Source organism: Amphiura filiformis, chromosome 13, assembly GCF_039555335.1.
Source record: "Amphiura filiformis chromosome 13, Afil_fr2py, whole genome shotgun sequence".
In the NCBI taxonomy this organism is placed as follows: Eukaryota; Metazoa; Echinodermata; class Ophiuroidea; order Amphilepidida; family Amphiuridae; genus Amphiura; species Amphiura filiformis.
The window spans coordinates 56,686,285-56,701,084 of record NC_092640.1 but is presented as its reverse complement, the minus strand read 5'-3'; the positions used below and the strand labels follow the sequence as shown (position 1 = coordinate 56,701,084).

The 14,800-nt window shown below is 37.4% G+C and overlaps 1 protein-coding gene across 1 annotated transcript in view; it reads left to right on the top strand.

Annotated features, from left to right (window-relative positions):
• LOC140167777 (phosphatidylinositol-glycan-specific phospholipase D-like) overlaps positions 1–14,800 on the top strand; it is a 144,953-nt gene that overhangs the window by 117,227 nt on the left and 12,926 nt on the right. Inside the window, 4 exon segments of the mRNA XM_072191068.1 lie at positions 3,453–3,563; positions 5,787–5,861; positions 7,470–7,617; positions 8,370–8,422. Coding sequence (XP_072047169.1) covers positions 3,453–3,563; positions 5,787–5,861; positions 7,470–7,617; positions 8,370–8,422 — 387 coding nt within the window.

Below are 14,800 nucleotides of genomic sequence, written 5' to 3'. Positions count from 1 at the left end.
CTAAAATATAACATTCCTAAGAAAGCTAAACATATGTAAATTTGAGAATTTAGAACAATACCAGTCCACCAATAGAAATGCTTTTCATACCTACAAATATCAACTTTTCTGGGATACTCCGTATTTTGAAGGAAGATAGACCCTCACGATTTTTAGTTTGTTTTGCAAGGCCTACTCAGTGGCATCTCTGGGTGGGGTATGGTGGTAGGGTATTAGGGTGGGATAGGCCTATAAGGGTAAGGTGGTAGAGATAGAGTGATGTGGGTAGTGGATTTCCCCCTCTACCATAGTATCCATCTCAAAATCAAACTATATAATTATGATAATCAATTTCTTGCATTGGTTTAATATTCAAATGGCACAGACAGACAAACAACATCGCAAAAAAATACACATTGGGCTCATATACAAGGTTCTGAACAGAAACATCACATGCAGACTAAGACAGCACAAATGCCTAAACCAATCAATCAGAACACACCAACCAGAATCACACATGGCTACTTCCACAACCCGTATGTACCGAGAACCGCCAATGCAGAGAACCGCGAAAGCCGAGAACCGCTCTAGTTAAAAGAGAGATGACTATGTCCCAGACTGTAGGCCTGTAAGGCAGGGCATATGTAGACCAATAATAGCACTGCATTCAAAGTCTGTATTGATGATTTTGAAGTTAGGCCTTGGCCTTGTTTTTAAGCTTCCATTTGTGTTTTCACTTCACTGCATAATGCTTACAGCTTGTATATCTTCACCCAGTATCTTCACCCAGTTCATCAAGTTCATCAAATTGCAAGAGTACTACTGATTCAGTCGATGCTTTTTGGCCACAATTTCTCTGCTTGATTGTTTTGTTATTACCGGCACAAAATCAGTCTCATCTACAGTCTTAATATATGTCACACTTGACAATGATTATAAACAGCAATATTAATCAAGCAAGGAGAAGAGATTTGAATAACTATGCAATGGGAATAGTGATAAAGCATATGAACTGTGCCTGGGGAATAGTTTAACCAATCAGATGGCAGGAATCAGATGAGGTATATAATTGGGGTTATTTGTGTTTTGCCTGGAGAACATTAGGAACTAATCACTGCTTGAGTGCGACACTCCCAGACTGTAGGTACAATTTGAAACCATGGGCATACCACAGCCACTGAGCTTAAACTTTACCGGGACAAATGCCAAGCGTGTGAATATTTGCAATTTTAATGCTAAAAAAGGTCAAAATGTGGACAATTGCAGCCCAAACCACAAAGGACCAAATGAAGATGCATATTTCAACTGTTGGTCAATTTTGTCCCGGTATTTCAAGCCCTAATTGCCCTAGCTCCCCCACATTTGGTACACTTCTGTTTGAAACATGCTGTGCCATGATGCACTGATTGTGCAACACATGTATTTACCATAGGATGTGACACAATTTTGTTTTTGTTTTGTTTCCGTGTGCTATATAAATACCCACAACTATTCATAGGGAACAGCACCAATATAAAGGGAAGTACTGGGAGTCTGCATTCTCTTTCTATGTATTTCTGTGCTATTAATAACATGTGCTATTGCAATTGAAATCCTTAAACCTTCTATGGAAGACATACCTTAATCTCCCACACACACACAGTGTAAATTTCAAATGGAGTCACCCAATACCCACCCATTCTAAGTTCACACTCGCAGTGTGGAAGACTAACATCATTTGTTCTGTGGGGGATGTAAGGAATTCAACTGGAATAGCACAATTTCATTACTTGGGTCAGTTATTCATTCACTCATTTCATCTTTTATACCCTATTATGGTTTAATCACTCACTCATTTATTCATGTATCTTATTTAACTAGATGGCAGAGTGTACAACAGCATGTATAATAGAGACTGGATTAAGAATTTACTCATTCTTGACCCAAAGGTTAACAGTATGATTCACATGGTGTTGTCAGGTGTTGCCTTCTTTTTCCATGTTCTTTAGACCAAAAAAAAAAAAGGTTTGTCTCAAAGCTTGCGCGCGCATTTGTAAAATCACACAATTTGACAAAAAAGAAATGCGGAATTTTTTTTTATTAAAAAAAAAAAAAAATTTTATAGTTTTTTCCAGAAAAATTGGGCCAAAATCAGATTTTTTTTCTCAAAATACCATAATAAAAGTTGGGAATAAAAAAAAAAAAAATAAAAAAAATAAAAAATCGCATTTTGCATTTGTTTTAAAACCACTCGAGCTTTGAGACAAACCTTTTTTTGTTTGGCCTTATCTCCAGTTATGTTTCTTTCTTTCCATATAGGCCAGCATGCTAGTGAAGGTTTTTTTAGGCTGTCATGAGCATTTTGCTTGAGCCTGATGCCAACAAACCCAAATGTGGTTCCACACTTAGAAAATATTTAAAATATTATTTAGGACATCAAGGAAGGTACAGCTGAAGAACTAACAGTCAAAGCTAGTGACTTGGGCATGCAGCATTGCACCAAATAAAATACAGGTATACTTTGATTATACTAACAAGTGTTTTCTTTAAAAAGCCTGCTTAAGTTAACAGAATCCTTTGCAAATTGTGTACATGCTGCACTTTTAAAGCAGAAGCAAAGAAATCTTACTGCAGAGATGTTACAAATTTAGACTTTCCTCAGTCTTTACCCCAGGAAAATTGAATAAAGAGATTGGTATAGGCTTACTAACACTGTCCATAGCCACTGCACCGTCCTCACACTGTCCATAGCCACTATACACCATCCTCATATCCTTCTACCTCACACAGGCATCATTTTGCTGCTGCAGCTGCTTTTTCCACGAAATGTTAATTTTGTTTCACATGTGGGGGTGTGTGTGTACAAATTTTTTAATCCTAGGCTGCTTTTGACAATTTCTCCCACATACTTTGATGCATTACAATGGGACTTGGACACTAGAGCACAAGACATAAGTGACGTAAAAAGTCATCAAGGGGTCATTTGAGGTCATTTTACTAATATATGCATAATATTTCACCATGTACAAAAAGATCATCTATTCCTGTTTTTTCACAAACTTGCCCTTCTGATAGCATAATTCAGCAGGGATACATTTTGCACATTGCATTATTTACTCAAGGTTACTTCCTCTCCCGGCTTCCTCTGCAACTTATTATATCGTTTGTGACACGATCTGCTCCATGGAGAAATTGAGTTACTATAATTATTACCTTATAACGATAGGCTATCTAATACCGAAAACACCAAAGGTCTACCATACTTGGTTTTGTGATGCCTATTTTGTTATGTATTTTATTCTTTTTTTACTCCATATTTTTACCTTTATCTCAGTTTCAAATTTGCCTCCTTTGGCCTCCATGGACCAGATTGTGTCACATATAACCCCTATTTGTGTATGTAATTTGCGAAAATAAAACCGTCATGAAAATGAGGGAGCTCTATATTTTTGATTGGGTGCTCTATATTTGAAAATGATTTTATTTTTTTGCAGCTCAATGGTAGGTTTGGTATGGCTGTGTCTGCACTGGATTTGAACAAAGATGGTTTCACTGATTTAGTTGTAAGTGCCCCCTCTGTTGGATCACCACAACTCAACTACACAGTAAGTATTGGGCAATAATTCAGGGCTGTTTACAAATATAACATTTGGGTGTATTACAATTATATTATAATTATATTACTACACAATAGTTATACACCGTGGTGATGATATACAGAAAAAATAATTTGGCATTCTTTAGGACCTAGTTTACATCAGGGGCTATTTTAACATGCCTCCTGGCACGTTCATGCAGCGAGATTAAAAATCTGTGCAGTGAAATATGCAGGTGATATGCTTAGTAGAGCCTTTGTTATGATTACTTTCAGGCAGTAGCTTAGCAAAGGGGGTAAGGGAGAACACACAGTCTATTCTCAACATACCTTGTTTGCTCTTAGAATTCATCAAGTCTTTTTTCATCTTCTCTGGTCAAACTAATATCATGAATAGTGGCAAGGCTCATAAAGGGAAGAGAGAATTAAATATATTTTGCTTTATATTTATCGGAATTAATTCCAGTTCTCTGCACATCTAACAACACAGGTATACTAAGAATCGAATATAAATTTTACTATTGTTACACTACTATACAGATCATAAAAGCTTTTATGAAAAGCAAGTACTACAAGAAACTTATAGAAATTAACTCCAGTTCAAAGAACATCTTACAATGCAATTAATAAGTAGCTAAAAAAATTAAATATCAATTTTACTATTGCAACACTACTGATAAAAGCTTTTAGAATGTTATTCCGTCTATATTAAAAGCAAGTATAAAAACCATACGAGTTTGACTTTACATTGTCTGAAATTCAGTTCAGTTCAGAGCACATCTTGCGGCGCTATAAAAATAATTGAATATAATTTCGCTATTGTTATTTTTTTGGTTACCCTATAGATGAAGTTTTTAGAGCTTGGGTCCTTCTTTAGTGAAAAAACTTGCTGAATTAAGTGATCGGATAGCAACGTTTGCACAGTATTTTTTGTGGGACATGAGAACATATCAGACACATCAAATTGCATTCTGAATATGAGGAATGTCCTGATGATATTAAATAACTTAGATGTTTTGAATTTGCGATATAATACAACTTTCACGTATGTCAAATAATTAAAAATTGACATTTTTGACATTTAAGAGTCCTCATAGTAAACTTAATAAATCAAATGATGTGTACTTAAAGTGTATGTAGCTGGGAGGAAAAGTCCGTCTATCATTTGAAAATAATTTATTTTGACCTTTCGTATTGCAGATATACATTATTTTCTCAAAAAGTCACAAAATGAAGGAGAAAAGTGCCCCTCTGACAAAAATGATAGAGAAAATCGAGAAAATAAACAAGAAAATGGGCAAGGAACCTATTTCCCACCAAAATTTACACTGATCATGGGGCTAAATTGTGTCCTTTTTTAGAAGCTCAAACACTTAAAATGTACAGTTTCTAAAAAAACGCTATATTAAAGTATATATACCACCGATAATACTGGGTAAAATGGAAAATTTTATTTTGCCCCATACAATCCACCACCACGCACCACCACAACCAAGAAAGCTGCCTACCACTTGGGCTACATTGCATGTTTATGTTATGGATACAAAGAAGTGTCAGATTTGGCTTCTGGTTTGGACACCGGTACACTATAAATCTTTTGTTTAGAGCGCTAATAGTTTGAAAATGGTGCACCACAACTTTTTAAAATGATTTACACATTCGGTAATCCTTTGGTAGCCCTCACCCTCCGACTGGGCTACATCTGCGTTTTGCTAACAACAGCGACAGATAGGAAACTTTCCATTTACCGGCGTGCAGTGACTTTCCTCAATTGGAATGTGCTGATCAACCACCCTCAATAACTTAAGTAGCACCATAACAATTAATATAGTGATAGCAAAAGAATATGAAATATTGTCACAGACACCATAATATATGGACTGTAAAAACATTCATTATTTTACATGGCTTTCAAATGTTTTGGTGGACGGCACCTTCACAGTGTAGTTGTGAGTGCCCTCTCTGCTGGATGTACACAGCTCAAATATATACACAGGAAGTAAAATAACAGTGAAGTTTTTGCCATGTGAGAGCACTTTTGTGCAGTGCTGTATGGTTTAAGAAAAATAAAACTTGTAAATTTTGCACGGTCCAACAGTATTATAGCCTTGGATATTTACCATCATTCATAGTCTGTCTGTGCATTATACATATTGCATTGATACTGTGCTTATTCACAGTGCCTATAAGTGTCCTTTAAATAAAACTTTATTGTTATACTTTTTTCACACAGGGTGAGGTGTATGTTTTCTTGTCTACATCGGATGGGCAATTTATCAAGGAACCCAATGTCACCATTCAATGCCAGGTAAAACAACAACTTTGGGTCGGTCCTACAGATTAAGCATAGATTTTGGGTACACATTTTACTAAGGGGGAATGGGTTGGTACAACGGCCTCCCCCCTTCAATTATATACTAGCTCCTCCCCTATGCTGTTCTATTTGGTACCAATTGATAGCTATAAAGCTAGCATAATTCGGGGGATTACGTAGCATGATGCATCACCCAAATAAGTCTTGCTGACTACACCTGAGATAATATGTGTCTCTTCTATCCAGTGATAACATCATTCTCCATGTGACATCATATGACATCATAATGTAAAGTGTAGCTCTATACAGCAACAAACACCCACAATAATTCTGATATTGGTAGAATTATACACAAATGATATAGACTAACAAAAAAACACATATATTTTTATTGCCTTTCACAAAAAAATAAAAGATGTGATGGCAACAATGTTACAAGCAGTTGAATCAGTATTATCTTGGCTAACAGAAAAACTGTACTTTGTTTCTTTACTAGTTCAGGCTCAAACGCTATGCCCAGTTAACTAAATTGTCCAGAAAAAGAGTTGGGCCACTTTTGACATTTTCACGCCTATCAAGCTTGCAACATGTAAAAATTGACTTTCACGATTATGCAATCGCTTGTTTGTTTTTCAGATAAAGATAAAAGGCGTCTTGGGGTAAATGTTATATTACTAATATCTTGGCCAACACAAAATTTAAGAAATTATGTCAAAATATGAAAAAGAAGTTTACATTACATTTTTACATAATTTAAATGAATTTTGACCCATTTTGTGTAACAAATCTAGCCAAACTAATGCAACCTATGAGTTTGAGTTTTTTTTTTTTTTTCATATTAAGAATTGAATGTTTGTGCATGTACTGAGCATGTTCTTTTAGTGATTGCACAACAAAGAAAGTATGACAATTTCATTTCAGAAATTGATTGAGGTATTTGTATGAAGCTGCCACGTAAGACATGGTACATAGTGGACAATGGTGAAAGTGCATTGCTTCCTATCTCTACAGGTTCAACACCACTAATTATGTATTACACAGGTTTCAATGGGAAAATGGCCAATTTGGGGTGGAATTTTCTCATATTCAGAACTTTCATAGGTAAATGCCACTAATAGTAATACCAGGTGAAACTATATGATTTAGATGCCAAATGATCAAAAACTCAACATAGGTTGACCTGAGACTTTTCTTGTTTTAACACACTGAACCGTAAACACCTTAAAATGGCAGTGCGCTCAAGAAGCTGAAAGTTACAATATGGTAGGGCGAATATTTACTAAAAACCGAAGCCGTGCGTATGAATTTTAACACTATTCCAACAAAAATGTCATAATGAGAGAAAATATACCATTTTGAAGCATATCAAACCCTAAAAAGTACTTTTTTGGCTATATAACTTAAACAATTTCAGCGATTTTAATGCAGTCTTTTCAGATGCCACGCAAACAAATAATTACTCGTCATATTTCCATGTATCGCCCAGGCCTATTAGTGGTATATAACCTTTAGGTATATTCGTCTCAGATCCAACATTCACTTCCAGTTATTTCTCATGCATCTGATCATTGAGTGTCATTCTCATATTATTTTGTTTTTCAGATACATTACTGCAATCTTGGTATGTCTTTAGCAGCTGGTGTTGATGTTAATATGGATGGATACAATGACTTAGTGATAGGGTCTCCATATGCATCTGGCAAACAAAGAGGCATGGTGAATGTTATCTATGCCTCAGTGAAATGGACAGGTGAGCAACTGAGCAGGCAGGAAAAACCACGTAGTAGTAGTTACATGGATCCCGCCTCACAATAGGCTAGCCACTGTAGACAGGGTTGGGTAGGGGGTCACAATGTTAAAAAAACACTGAAAAGGTGAAGACATCAAAAAGTTCTAACAGGGAAAAGTCACTTGACAACACACAACATCCAGCACAGTTCATAAAAAATGCCAATAAAAACAAAATCAACCACAAAGATTTATCCGTCAGTCGATGAGAGTTTTCCTTGCAGCGGTGAAGTGCAAAACACATGTCTTCTTGTTGCGCTTTCTATAGCATCAGGCCTTTGTCCTTCTGGTGGAAATGGGAGAGTTCCTTCCATGGTGCAGTCCAAATTTAAGTTGAGTAAGGCTAGAGCTCTCTTGCAGTGTTCCCCAATCCAAGTCAGGGTAGCCATTCTCGACTGCCTGCTGCACTTAATCAAGGTGATGTTTCCTTGTAGCCTGCAGTGTTTGGCAGTCGATGAGGAAAACTAAGGGATTAGAGAAGGAAACAAGAAACAATATTAGGGACAAGTCAGGGAAATTGTAGTTCAAGAGAGCAATTATTTTGTTTCATTTTGGCATGTCTCACCCACTAGTGTCATATTTCATATACTTGTGGAGAGAAAACTCAGGGAATATTGTTTTTGTGAATTACTGGAAACCCTAGAGGAATTGTAAGACTCATGACTGCATGGCATCTGTTCAAATACTTTCTTTCTCTATTATTTATGTATTCAGGTGTACACATTGTTACGGAGAAAGCTGCCGATGTGACATTACATGGTGATCAGGTCAGCTGTATTTGTATTAGTGTGTGTGAGCATGTAGAATTGTCTCCAAATAGGGATACTTGTGATTTGTATAAATGTTTGAGCATAATTATATGAATAATTGTCTCTAAATGGGGACACTTGTTATTAGTATTAGTGTGTGTGACCTGAGCATACATGAAGAATTGTCTCCAAATGGGGACACTTGTTATTAGTATTAGTGTGTGTGACCTGAGCATACATGAAGAATTGTCTCCAAATGGGGACACTTGTTATTAGTATTAGTGTGTGTGACCTGAGCATACATGAAGAATTGTCTCCAAATGGGGACACTTGTTATTAGTATTAGTGTGTGTGACCTGAGCATACATGAAGAATTGTCTCCAAATGGGGACACTTGTTATTAGTATTAGTGTGTGTGACCTGAGCATACATGAAGAATTGTCTCCAAATGGGGACACTTGTTATTAGTATTAGTGTGTGTGACCTGAGCATACATGAAGAATTGTCTCCAAATGGGGACACTTGTTATTAGTATTAGTGTGTGTGACCTGAGCATACATGAAGAATTGTCTCCAAATGGGGACACTTGTTATTAGTATTAGTGTGTGTGACCTGAGCATACATGAAGAATTGTCTCCAAATGGGGACACTTGTTATTAGTATTAGTGTGTGTGACCTGAGCATACATGAAGAATTGTCTCCAAATGGGGACACTTGTTATTAGTATTAGTGTGTGTGACCTGAGCATACATGAAGAATTGTCTCCAAATGGGGACACTTGTTATTAGTATTAGTGTGTGTGACCTGAGCATACATGAAGAATTGTCTCCAAATGGGGACACTTGTTATTAGTATTAGTGTGTGTGACCTGAGCATACATGAAGAATTGTCTCCAAATGGGGACACTTGTTATTAGTATTAGTGTGTGTGACCTGAGCATACATGAAGAATTGTCTCCAAATGGGGACACTTGTTATTAGTATTAGTGTGTGTGACCTGAGCATACATGAAGAATTGTCTCCAAATGGGGACACTTGTTATTAGTATTAGTGTGTGTGACCTGAGCATACATGAAGAATTGTCTCCAAATGGGGACACTTGTTATTAGTATTAGTGTGTGTGACCTGAGCATACATGAAGAATTGTCTCCAAATGGGGACACTTGTTATTAGTATTAGTGTGTGTGACCTGAGCATACATGAAGAATTGTCTCCAAATGGGGACACTTGTTATTAGTATTAGTGTGTGTGACCTGAGCATACATGAAGAATTGTCTCCAAATGGGGACACTTGTTATTAGTATTAGTGTGTGTGACCTGAGCATACATGAAGAATTGTCTCCAAATGGGGACACTTGTTATTAGTATTAGTGTGTGTGACCTGAGCATACATGAAGAATTGTCTCCAAATGGGGACACTTGTTATTAGTATTAGTGTGTGTGACCTGAGCATACATGAAGAATTGTCTCCAAATGGGGACACTTGTTATTAGTATTAGTGTGTGTGACCTGAGCATACATGAAGAATTGTCTCCAAATGGGGACACTTGTTATTAGTATTAGTGTGTGTGACCTGAGCATACATGAAGAATTGTCTCCAAATGGGGACACTTGTTATTAGTATTAGTGTGTGTGACCTGAGCATACATGAAGAATTGTCTCCAAATGGGGACACTTGTTATTAGTATTAGTGTGTGTGACCTGAGCATACATGAAGAATTGTCTCCAAATGGGGACACTTGTTATTAGTATTAGTGTGTGTGACCTGAGCATACATGAAGAATTGTCTCCAAATGGGGACACTTGTTATTAGTATTAGTGTGTGTGACCTGAGCATACATGAAGAATTGTCTCCAAATGGGGACACTTGTTATTAGTATTAGTGTGTGTGACCTGAGCATACATGAAGAATTGTCTCCAAATGGGGACACTTGTTATTAGTATTAGTGTGTGTGACCTGAGCATACATGAAGAATTGTCTCCAAATGGGGACACTTGTTATTAGTATTAGTGTGTGTGACCTGAGCATACATGAAGAATTGTCTCCAAATGGGGACACTTGTTATTAGTATTAGTGTGTGTGACCTGAGCATACATGAAGAATTGTCTCCAAATGGGGACACTTGTTATTAGTATTAGTGTGTGTGACCTGAGCATACATGAAGAATTGTCTCCAAATGGGGACACTTGTTATTAGTATTAGTGTGTGTGACCTGAGCATACATGAAGAATTGTCTCCAAATGGGGACACTTGTTATTAGTATTAGTGTGTGTGACCTGAGCATACATGAAGAATTGTCTCCAAATGGGGACACTTGTTATTAGCATTAGTGTGTGTGACCTGAGCATACATGAAGAATTGTCTCCAAATGGGGACACTTGTTATTAGCATTAGTGTGTGTGACCTGAGCATACATGAAGAATTGTCTCCAAATGGGGACACTTGTTATTAGCATTAGTGTGTGTGACCTGAGCATACATGAAGAATTGTCTCCAAATGGGGACACTTGTTATTAGCATTAGTGTGTGTGACCTGAGCATACATGAAGAATTGTCTCCAAATGGGGACACTTGTTATTAGTATTAGTGTGTGTGACCTGAGCATACATGAAGAATTGTCTCCAAATGGGGACACTTGTTATTAGTCTCAAATGGGGATTAGTGTGTGTGACCTGAGCATACATGAAGAATTGTCTCCAAATGGGGACACTTGTTATTAGTATTAGTGTGTGTGACCTGAGCATACATGAAGAATTGTCTCCAAATGGGGACACTTGTTATTAGTATTAGTGTGTGTGACCTGAGCATACATGAAGAATTGTCTCCAAATGGGGACACTTGTTATTAGTATTAGTGTGTGTGACCTGAGCATACATGAAGAATTGTCTCCAAATGGGGACACTTGTTATTAGTATTAGTGTGTGTGACCTGAGCATACATGAAGAATTGTCTCCAAATGGGGACACTTGTTATTAGTATTAGTGTGTGTGACCTGAGCATACATGAAGAATTGTCTCCAAATGGGGACACTTGTTATTAGTATTAGTGTGTGTGACCTGAGCATACATGAAGAATTGTCTCCAAATGGGGACACTTGTTATTAGTATTAGTGTGTGTGACCTGAGCATACATGAAGAAGTGTCTCCAAATGGGGACACTTGTTATTAGTATTAGTGTGTGTGACCTGAGCATACATGAAGAAGTGTCTCCAAATGGGGACACTTGTTATTAGTATTAGTGTGTGTGACCTGAGCATACATGAAGAATTGTCTCCAAATGGGGACACTTGTTATTAGTATTAGTGTGTGTGACCTGAGCATACATGAAGAATTGTCTCCAAATGGGGACACTTGTTATTAGTATTAGTGTGTGTGACCTGAGCATACATGAAGAATTGTCTCCAAATGGGGACACTTGTTATTAGTATTAGTGTGTGTGACCTGAGCATACATGAAGAATTGTCTCCAAATGGGGACACTTGTTATTAGTATTAGTGTGTGTGACCTGAGCATACATGAAGAATTGTCTCCAAATGGGGACACTTGTTATTAGTATTAGTGTGTGTGACCTGAGCATACATGAAGAATTGTCTCCAAATGGGGACACTTGTTATTAGTATTAGTGTGTGTGACCTGAGCATACATGAAGAATTGTCTCCAAATGGGGACACTTGTTATTAGTATTAGTGTGTGTGACCTGAGCATACATGAAGAATTGTCTCCAAATGGGGACACTTGTTATTAGTATTAGTGTGTGTGACCTGAGCATACATGAAGAATTGTCTCCAAATGGGGACACTTGTTATTAGTATTAGTGTGTGTGACCTGAGCATACATGAAGAATTGTCTCCAAATGGGGACACTTGTTATTAGTATTAGTGTGTGTGACCTGAGCATACATGAAGAATTGTCTCCAAATGGGGACACTTGTTATTAGTATTAGTGTGTGTGACCTGAGCATACATGAAGAATTGTCTCCAAATGGGGACACTTGTTATTAGTATTAGTGTGTGTGACCTGAGCATACATGAAGAATTGTCTCCAAATGGGGACACTTGTTATTAGTATTAGTGTGTGTGACCTGAGCATACATGAAGAATTGTCTCCAAATGGGGACACTTGTTATTAGTATTAGTGTGTGTGACCTGAGCATACATGAAGAATTGTCTCCAAATGGGGACACTTGTTATTAGTATTAGTGTGTGTGACCTGAGCATACATGAAGAATTGTCTCCAAATGGGGACACTTGTTATTAGTATTAGTGTGTGTGACCTGAGCATACATGAAGAATTGTCTCCAAATGGGGACACTTGTTATTAGTATTAGTGTGTGTGACCTGAGCATACATGAAGAATTGTCTCCAAATGGGGACACTTGTTATTAGCATTAGTGTGTGTGACCTGAGCATACATGAAGAATTGTCTCCAAATGGGGACACTTGTTATTAGCATTAGTGTGTGTGACCTGAGCATACATGAAGAATTGTCTCCAAATGGGGACACTTGTTATTAGCATTAGTGTGTGTGACCTGAGCATACATGAAGAATTGTCTCCAAATGGGGACACTTGTTATTAGCATTAGTGTGTGTGACCTGAGCATACATGAAGAATTGTCTCCAAATGGGGACACTTGTTATTAGTATTAGTGTGTGTGACCTGAGCATACATGAAGAATTGTCTCCAAATGGGGACACTTGTTATTAGTATTAGTGTGTGTGACCTGAGCATACATGAAGAATTGTCTCCAAATGGGGACACTTGTTATTAGTATTAGTGTGTGTGACCTGAGCATACATGAAGAATTGTCTCCAAATGGGGACACTTGTTATTAGTATTAGTGTGTGTGACCTGAGCATACATGAAGAATTGTCTCCAAATGGGGACACTTGTTATTAGTATTAGTGTGTGTGACCTGAGCATACATGAAGAATTGTCTCCAAATGGGGACACTTGTTATTAGTATTAGTGTGTGTGACCTGAGCATACATGAAGAATTGTCTCCAAATGGGGACACTTGTTATTAGTATTAGTGTGTGTGACCTGAGCATACATGAAGAATTGTCTCCAAATGGGGACACTTGTTATTAGTATTAGTGTGTGTGACCTGAGCATACATGAAGAATTGTCTCCAAATGGGGACACTTGTTATTAGTATTAGTGTGTGTGACCTGAGCATACATGAAGAATTGTCTCCAAATGGGGACACTTGTTATTAGTATTAGTGTGTGTGTGACCTGAGCATACATGAAGAATTGTCTCCAAATGGGGACACTTGTTATTAGTATTAGTGTGTGTGACCTGAGCATACATGAAGAAGTGTCTCCAAATGGGGACACTTGTTATTAGTATTAGTGTGTGTGACCTGAGCATACATGAAGAATTGTCTCCAAATGGGGACACTTGTTATTAGTATTAGTGTGTGTGACCTGAGCATACATGAAGAATTGTCTCCAAATGGGGACACTTGTTATTAGTATTAGTGTGTGTGACCTGAGCATACATGAAGAATTGTCTCCAAATGGGGACACTTGTTATTAGTATTAGTGTGTGTGACCTGAGCATACATGAAGAATTGTCTCCAAATGGGGACACTTGTTATTAGTATTAGTGTGTGTGACCTGAGCATACATGAAGAATTGTCTCCAAATGGGGACACTTGTTATTAGTATTAGTGTGTGTGACCTGAGCATACATGAAGAATTGTCTCCAAATGGGGACACTTGTTATTAGTATTAGTGTGTGTGACCTGAGCATACATGAAGAATTGTCTCCAAATGGGGACACTTGTTATTAGTATTAGTGTGTGTGACCTGAGCATACATGAAGAATTGTCTCCAAATGGGGACACTTGTTATTAGTATTAGTGTGTGTGACCTGAGCATACATGAAGAATTGTCTCCAAATGGGGACACTTGTTATTAGTATTAGTGTGTGTGACCTGAGCATACATGAAGAATTGTCTCCAAATGGGGACACTTGTTATTAGTATTAGTGTGTGTGACCTGAGCATACATGAAGAATTGTCTCCAAATGGGGACACTTGTTATTAGTATTAGTGTGTGTGACCTGAGCATACATGAAGAATTGTCTCCAAATGGGGACACTTGTTATTAGTATTAGTGTGTGTGACCTGAGCATACATGAAGAATTGTCTCCAAATGGGGACACTTGTTATTAGTATTAGTGTGTGTGACCTGAGCATACATGAAGAATTGTCTCCAAATGGGGACACTTGTTATTAGTATTAGTGTGTGTGACCTGAGCATACATGAAGAATTGTCTCCAAATGGGGACACTTGTTATTAGTATTAGTGTGTGTGACCTGAGCATACATGAAGAATTGTCTCCAAATGGGGACACTTGTTATTAGTATTAGTGTGTGTGACCTGAGCATACA